The sequence below is a fragment of the Oncorhynchus mykiss genome, chromosome 3 (genome assembly GCF_013265735.2).
Source record: "Oncorhynchus mykiss isolate Arlee chromosome 3, USDA_OmykA_1.1, whole genome shotgun sequence".
Taxonomy (NCBI): domain Eukaryota; kingdom Metazoa; phylum Chordata; class Actinopteri; order Salmoniformes; family Salmonidae; genus Oncorhynchus; species Oncorhynchus mykiss.
Genome location: NC_048567.1, coordinates 1,683,877 through 1,692,523, shown reverse-complemented (window position 1 = coordinate 1,692,523; position 8,647 = coordinate 1,683,877). Strand labels below are relative to the sequence as shown.

Genomic DNA, 8,647 nt, shown 5'->3' with positions numbered 1-8,647 from the left:
TGTTGGCTTGTGTGGATGTATGTGTTATGCAACATAGCTGACTTGAACCATTGTTCAGTTTCAGGGCCATGGGCCTTTCTCATGATGGAAAAATACAGAACTGTGCAATGAGTTGGGGGGGGGCACATTCAGAACAGTCTTTTGTTAGATAACAGGAGCCAGGTGCCTGATAACTGCATATTCTACACAGCTACAACGACTGACCGCTGAAGCGCTTAAGGGGCTGGGACCAGCCTCTGCGCCAACAATCAACGATGGGCTGGGTGAGTCTAAACCACGCCCAGTCTACTCTGACAGGCCGGCTCGGAAGCAGGAACTGTCAGAGTATATTAAATATCTTTGTCAGGAACAAGTCAGTTCTGTTTTGCCCTGCGAGGTGGGACAGAGCCCATATATACGAAAATTGCATTTACCACTTATTGCTTAGCTAATAAAAGCCTCATTGTGATATTTATCCTGATACGAATTGACGCAACCCTGACACGAGTGAAAAAATTGAGGGAAAACCCAAAAATATAAACGGTAATTAAAAAGTAAAAACCGTAAAGTTGTCAGGTAGCAAAGTAGGCAACAAAACACCGCAACACGTAAACAAGTCTGCAAGTTGTGACCGGAAATGGCGTCAAAATGCTGTTGAGGTATCATGTGATGCTACTAGCATAAATGGACCAACACTGAGCACATGTAGCTTAAGTCAATTGGTAATTTAAAACACAGGGGTCTGAGTAATATTGCTGGCGCATGGATATAATGCAAAATAAATGTTGCCATCACCCCAGTTACTCAAGTCAGGTCATACACCTCAACTCCAAGTAGGAACCACCAAAACAATACAGAGGACACAAGTATTACAGTTAATGTTTAATTGAGCCAAAACAAGCAAATGCAGTTACACACTGGACTAGAGTACCCATGAACTCTTGCATGTCCCACGTCAGATATCCATGGCGTCGTCGCCGGACGGGCCGGTCGCAGCTTCAGAGGTGGCGTCGTCGCCAGACGGGCCGGTCGCAGCTTCAGAGGTGGCGTCGTCGCCGGACGGGCCGGTCGCAGCTTCAGAGGTGGCGTCGTCGCCAGACGGGCCGGTCGCAGCTTCAGAGGTGGCGTCGTCGCCAGACGGGCCGGTCGCAGCTCCAGAGGTGGCGTCGTCGCCGGACGGGCCGGTCGCAGCTCCAGAGGTGGCGTCGTCGCCGGACGGGCCGGTCGCAGCTCCAGAGGTGGCGTCGTCGCCGGACGGGCCGGTCGCAGCTCCAGAGGTGGCGTCGTCGCCGGACGGGCCGGTCGCAGCTCCAGAGGTGGCGTCGTCGCCGGACGGGCCGGTCGCAGCTCCAGAGGTGGCGTCGTCGCCGGACGGGCCGGTCGCAGCTCCAGAGGTGGCGTCGTCGCCGGACGGGCCGGTCGCAGCTCCAGAGGTGGCGTCGTCGCCGGACGGGCCGGTCGCAGCTCCAGAGGTGGCGTCGTCGCCAGACGGGCCGGTCGCAGCTCCAGAGGTGGCGTCGTCGCCAGACGGGCCGGTCGCAGCTCCAGAGGTGGCGTCGTCGCCAGACGGGCCGGTCGCAGCTCCAGAGGTGGCGTCGTCGCCAGACGGGCCGGTCGCAGCTCCAGAGGTGGCGTCGTCGCCAGACGGGCCGGTCGCAGCTCCAGAGGTGGCGTCGTCGCCAGACGGGCCGGTCGCAGCTCCAGAGGTGGCGTCGTCGCCAGACGGGCCGGTCGCAGCTCCAGAGGTGGCGTCGTCGCCAGACGGGCCGGTCGCAGCTCCAGAGGTGGCGTCGTCGCCAGACGGGCCGGTCGCAGCTCCAGAGGTGGCGTCGTCGCCAGACGGGCCGGTCGCAGCTCCAGAGGTGGCGTCGTCGCCAGACGGGCCGGTCGCAGCTCCAGAGGTGGCGTCGTCGCCAGACGGGCCGGTCGCAGCTCCAGAGGTGGCGTCGTCGCCAGACGGGCCGGTCGCAGCTTCAGAGGTGGCGTCGTCGCCAGACGGGCCGGTCGCAGCGTCAGAGGTGGCGTCGTCCGAGGACACGCGCCTCAGCTTCTCCTCAGAGGACAGGGCATCATTTGCCGGAGAGCTACCATGGTTTGGAGAAGCTTGGGATTCTACTTCATTGGTCTCTAAATACTCTTGAGAAAAAACAAAAGGAACAGTTGGGTATTCTACAGCAACACATCTGTTCTACACGGTCTAGGCCAAATTGCTAATCGAATTTTGAGCAACATGAACCCTACAGTTTTCAAAGTATATGTTTCAGGCCGTACCTTCTCTGGCTTGTTTAGCGTCAGACCCTATGGATCGGAGCAAGGCCAGGGCATGCACAATGGAGACGTCATTTGATGACAGCTCTGAAAAATGTAGGTTAAGGTTTGACAACATTATTTAGACTGAGTTACTCTATGCTGTTGAATGAGTGTCAAACACAGCAGCACCATAGACAGTGACAAAGAACATAGCTAGAAGGGTTGTGGAAAGAAACACTTACCTCCAAGTCTCCTCTGCAGAGAGACTTGATCTTGCTTCTGGGACTTTCCAACAGGGTAACAAGAAACTGAGGAGAAAGTGTTGACAGAAGTTGAGTTCACACAAAATAGCTACATATATTAATAGAAGTGAAGAATAAAAGATGACCAACGCGGAAGATACAGACAGTCAAATATTAATACCCAACTTATAAAGTTAAGCATATTTACCAAACAAATCCCTTAAACATTAGTGAACCAACCTTTGACAACCCCCACAGTCATTACAACGAGCAGCAATTCTCTCACACCTCCCATGATGATGAAAATAGTCTGTGTTATCAACAGGTAATGTCTTCCCATGGCCTGTATGAGGCTTATATATGACAAACATGGCTTAACGATCAATTAACAAGCTTGATTGAGTTGTTACGTTCAGATAGAAATAGACCATGTAGAACATATGTTGATTCTTATCAAGTTGGTGGGCAGGCAATCTTTTCTACTCCATATATTGCATTTATATCTGTAATGATTAACCCTAATGGTCTCAGATCAGCATTAGAAAGAAGTAGGCCTAATTATTTTAGGTGTAATCTTCAAAGATATTAGGGGGAAATAAACACTGTACCCAAATCCACGTTTTACAATGCTCCTGGGAAATGGGTAGGCCTCCACCTATAGTCCTTCACAGTTTTACAGCTGTGATATATTTATTTATTTACATAGATCACATACATAAATAAATATGTTAGCTGTAGGTAGCGTTGAGATAAAATTCCCATATTCTATTGCTACTAACATAAATCCTAATATATCATGTTTTCCTCATTTGCTCTGTAGGAGGTTCGTCATATGAAGGACATTCAAGTGGATGTGACCCCTAACCTGCAATAGGGGCTCAGTGAGGTGACAGACATCCTGTAATGGATCTCCAGCTAGTGTCTGAGGACCTGGAGAAGGCTGTGTCTACAGCTGTGGGGCAGGACAAGCATGGTATGAAGGATTTTATTGTTATGGATAGTCATCTCCAATCTGTTCAAATATCACTGTTGTTGATAACACACATTACCAAAATGATTCACACTTGTCTTCCTATTTCCACATAATCTGTCATGGTTCCCCACCCCAACAGGGCATAAAACCAACCTCTCTTTATTGCTACTGCTAATACACCCAAATCCAACAGCGTTTGAGTATCTTTTTGCTGTTCTTCTAACCCTGAATGGCAACATTTTATCCTAGTACACAAGCATGTCACTTTATCCATCCACACCCACTCTACTGCCGCATGGCCACTGCGGCTGAGACTTTCACCCTCTCGTTACAGGTATAGCAGGTAACCAACCCCACCCGGGATTTACCCCCTAGGAGTTACCCTCTACAGGTTTGGGTTTACCTTCCGGGACTTACCATATACCACAAAGCTACGACCGGTCGTAATACAATGGGACTACTGAATAAGCTCAGGCTTTCTAGGTTCGTACCCTATAATTGGTTCAGCCTACGACTCTCATCTCCCCAAGATGTCAGAATTAGTGATAACGGGTGTAGGAACTTTGCTTACCTTGTTTCTGTTTCACTGTTTCTTAATCTCTAGTTCGACTGCAAATCGCGGTGAACCCTGCTCGCAGTGCCAACTGTTAGGTTCTAATTCTCAGAGTAAAAACTCGACGGACACTATGAATGCTTGAACCAAGTTTATTCTTCCCAGAGGGTCAAGACAGCTGCATTAGACAAAAAACATATTCACACAAGCACTGATATTTAATCCTCTCTCCTATGCTGAGTCTGCTCCTACACCTCTAAACAGCCAATGCATCTCTGTTGCTAGACAGAACCTTGGTGATATCTGTTCTTCCTCACTTCATCTGACCTGACCGCTACCCCAAAGTGCTCACTCCTCCCCAACTCAAGGCTGACATGGTGATTGGTACCAGACTGTGTCTCTTCTCATCCCAGAGGATCCCACCCATAGGATGCCTGATGGCTAACAATAACATATCCTGACATAATGTAAACGTTATACATTAAGCTCTCTCCCTCAGTGACATGAATTAGTATATTTCATATTCTCAGAACCCAACAGTAGGTTTTAAGGTGTGGCTGCATGCTTGTCGTGGACGCATCGTCACTCTTGATGTTCTTTTTCCAAGTCTGAACTGGCCGTTCTTGTCTTTCCTCAACTAATTGAAACCTCAGGGACAGACATCCTGAACGACTCTGATGTCAGAGCTCCCATCAGCCCTCTACACCTCGCTGTGAGTAAAGCCTACCTGCTCCTGTAGTGGTCTCCATATGACAAATGGCACCCTATTCCCTATTTAGTACACTACGTTTGACCAGATCCTTATAGGCCCTGATCAAAAGTAGTTCACTACATAGGGAATAGGGTGCTATCTGGGATGCAAGCATGGTGTAGATTTTCCACAGGAAGTTGACTGTCCAGACAGACTCACACACCATATTCCGATCTATTCCTGATTAGTGTAAAATACATGCATATTCTACACAGTGATGATGAGGATGATTTCCTTATTTTGCCATTTGAGTTAATCAACCTCAGAAGAGAAGTAGAGTGTTTGTTTCTCAATCCCACGCTTGGCAGGAACCTCCGATGTTGATGCTGGGCGGGAGCAAAAATGGGCTCCCGATTGAAAGACTCTGGTCTACTTTAGAGGTCTAGCACTGTATTTCTGTTCAGGCGTACCACGGGTCTACTCTAGGACATTGATTATATTAAGAGTGAATATCTATTCAGGCGTACCACAGTCACCACCATGCTATGGAGGTCCTGGTTCAGTCTCTGCTGGATCTAGACGTGAGGGACAGCCAGGGGCGCACCCCTCTGGACCTGGCTGCCTTAAAAAGCCATGTGGAGTGTGTTGACGTCCTCATCAACCAGGAAGCCTCCATCCTGGTTAAAGACTTCACTCTGAAGAGGACCCCCATCCACGCTGCAGGTAGACATTTATTTTTTATTTTTATTTCACCTTTATTTAACCAGGTATGCAAGTTGAGAACAAGTTCTCATTTACAATTGCGACCTGGCCAAGATAAAGCAAAGCAGTTCGACACATACAACGACACAGAGTTACACATGGAGTAAAACAAACATACAGTCAATAATACAGTATAAACAAGTCTATATACGATGTGAGCAAATGAGGTGAGATAAGGGAGGTAAAGGCAAAAAGGCCATGGTGGCAAAGTAAATACAATATAGCAAGTAAAACACTGGAATGGTAGATTTGCAATGGGAGAATGTGCAAAGTAGAAATAACAATAATGGGGTGCAAAGGAGCAAAATAAATAAATAAATTAAATACAGTAGGGAAAGAGGTAGTTGTTTGGGCTAAATTATAGGTGGGCTATGTACAGGTGCAGTAATCTGTGAGCTGCTCTGACAGTTGGTGCTTAAAGCTAGTGAGGGAGATAAGTGTTTCCAGTTTCAGAGATTTTTGTAGTTCGTTCCAGTCATTGGCAGCAGAGAACTGGAAGGAGAGGCGGCCAAAGAAAGAATTGGTTTTGGGGGTGACTAGAGAGATATACCTGCTGGAGCGTGTGCTACAGGTGGGAGATGCAATGGTGACCAGCGAGCTGAGATAAGGGGGGACTTTACCTAGCAGGGTCTTGTAGATGACATGGAGCCAGTGGGTTTGGCGACGAGTATGAAGCGAGGGCCAGCCAACGAGAGCGTACAGGTCGCAATGGTGGGAAGTATATGGGGCTTTGGTGACAAAACGGATTGCACTGTGATAGACTGCATCCAATTTGTTGAGTAGGGTATTGGAGGCTATTTTGTAAATGACATCGCCAAAGTCGAGGATTGGTAGGATGGTCAGTTTTACAAGGGTATGTTTGGCAGCATGAGTGAAGGATGCTTTGTTGCGAAATAGGAAGCCAATTCTAGATTTAACTTTGGATTGGAGATGTTTGATATGGGTCTGGAAGGAGAGTTTACAGTCCAACCAGACACCTAAGTATTTGTAGTTGTCCACGTATTCTAAGTCAGAGCCGTCCAGAGTAGTAATGTTGGACAGGCGGGTAGGTACAGGTAGCGATCGGTTGAAGAGCATGCATTTAGTTTTACTTGTATTTAAGAGCAATTGGAGGCCACGGAAGGAGAGTTGTATGACATTGAAGCTTGCCTGGAGGGTTGTTAACACAGTGTCCAAAGAAGGGCCAGAAGTATACAGAATGGTGTCGTCTGCGTAGAGGTGGATCAGAGACTCACCAGCAGCAAGAGCGACCTCATTGATGTATACAGAGAAGAGAGTCGGTCCAAGAATTGAACCCTGTGGCACCCCCATAGAGACTGCCAGAGGTCCGGACAGCAGACCCTCCGATTTGACACACTGAACTCTATCAGAGAAGTAGTTGGTGAACCAGGCGAGGCAATCATTTGAGAAACCAAGGCTGTCGAGTCTGCCGATGAGGATGTGGTGATTGACAGAGTCGAAAGCCTTGGCGAGATCAATGAATACGGCTGCACAGTAATGTTTCTTATCGATGGCGGTTAAGATATCATTTAGGACCTTGAGCGTGGCTGAGGTGCACCCATGACCAGCTCTGAAACCAGATTGCATAGCAGAGAAGGTATGGTGAGATTCGAAATGGTCTGTAATCTGTTTGTTGACTTGGCTTTCGAAGACCTTAGAAAGGCATGGTAGGATAGATCTGTAGCAGTGTGGGTCAAGAGTGTCACCCCCTTTGAAGAGGGGGATGGCCGCAGCTGCTTTCCAATCTTTGGGAATCTCAGATGACACGAAAGAGAGGTTGAACAGGCTAGTAATAGGGGTGGCAACAATTTTGGCAGATAATTTTAGAAAGAAAGGGTCCAGATTGTCTAGCCCAGCTGATTTGTAGGGGTCCAGATTTTGCAGCTCATTCAGAACATCAGCTGAGCATATTTGGGAGAAGGAGAAATGGGGAAGGCTTGGGCGAGTTGTTGTGGGGGGTGCAGTGCTGTTGACCGGGGTAGGAGTAGCCAGGTGGAAAGCATGGCCAGCCGTAGAAAAATGCTTATTGAAATTCTCAATTATGGTGGATTTATCAGTGGTGACAGTGTTTCCTATCTTCAGTGCAGTGGGCAGCTGGGAGGAGGTGTATTCTCCATGGACTTTACAGTGTCCCAGAACCTTTTTGAGTTAGTGTTGCAGGAAGCAAATTTCTGCTTGAAAAAGCTAGCCTTGGCTTTTCTAACTGCCTGTGTATAATGGTTTCTAGCTTCCCTGAACAGCTGCATATCACGGGGGCTGTTCGATGCTAATGCAGAACGCCATAGGATGTTTTTGTGTTGGTTAAGGGCAGTCAGGTCTGGGGAGAACCAAGGGCTATATCTGTTTCTGGTTCTAAATTTCTTGAATGGGGCATGTGGGGCATTTTTTTTAAATATCCAGGCATCCTCTACTGACGGGATGAGATCAATATCCTTCCAGGATACCCCGGCCAGGTCGATTAGAAAGGCCTGCTCGCTGAAGTGTTTCGGGGAGCGTTTTACAGTGATGAGTGGAGGTCGTTTGACCGCTGACCCATTACGGATGCAGGCAATGAGGCAGTGATCGCTGAGATCTTGGTTGAAAACAGCAGAGGTGTATTTAGAGGGCAAGTTGGTTAGGATGATATCTATGAGGGTGCCCGTGTTTAAGGCTTTGGGGAGGTACCTGGTAGGTTCATTGATCATTTGTGTGAGGTTGAGGGCATCAAGTTTAGATTGTAGGATGGCTGGGGTGTTAAGCATGTTCCAGTTTAGGTCGCCTAGCAGCACAAGCTCTGAAGATAGATGGGGGGCAATCAGTTCACATATGGTGTCCAGAGCACAGCTGGGGGCAGAGGGTGGTCTATAGCAGGCGGCAACGGTGAGAGACTTGTTTTTAGAGAGGTGGATTTTTAAAAGTAGAAGTTCAAATTGTTTGGGTACAGACCTGGATAGTAGGACAGAACTCTGCAGGCTATCTTTGCAGTAGATTGCAACACCGCCCCCTTTGGCAGTTCTATCTTGTCTGAAAATGTTGTAGTTTGGAATTAAAATGTCTGAATTTTTGGTGGTCTTCCTAAGCCAGGATTCAGACACAGCTAGAACATCCGGGTTGGCAGAGTGTGCTAAAGCAGTGAATAGAACAAACTTAGGGAGGAGGCTTCTAATGTCAACATGCATGAAACCAAGGCTATTACGGTTACATAAGTCGTCAAAAGA

At 48.0% G+C, this 8,647-nt stretch overlaps 1 protein-coding gene across 1 annotated transcript; it reads right to left on the bottom strand.

Moving 5' to 3' along the window:
* Window positions 1-952: 952 nt before the first annotated feature.
* LOC118944750 (polysialoglycoprotein-like) lies at window positions 953-2,766 on the bottom strand (the record flags this gene model as incomplete). The annotated part of the gene is made up of 4 exons (XM_036965454.1): window positions 953-2,115; window positions 2,251-2,334; window positions 2,472-2,537; window positions 2,712-2,766. Coding segments are annotated over 4 exons (1,368 nt in total), but the record flags the coding sequence as incomplete, so codon positions are not given.
* Between the last annotated feature and the right edge of the window lie 5,881 nt (window positions 2,767-8,647).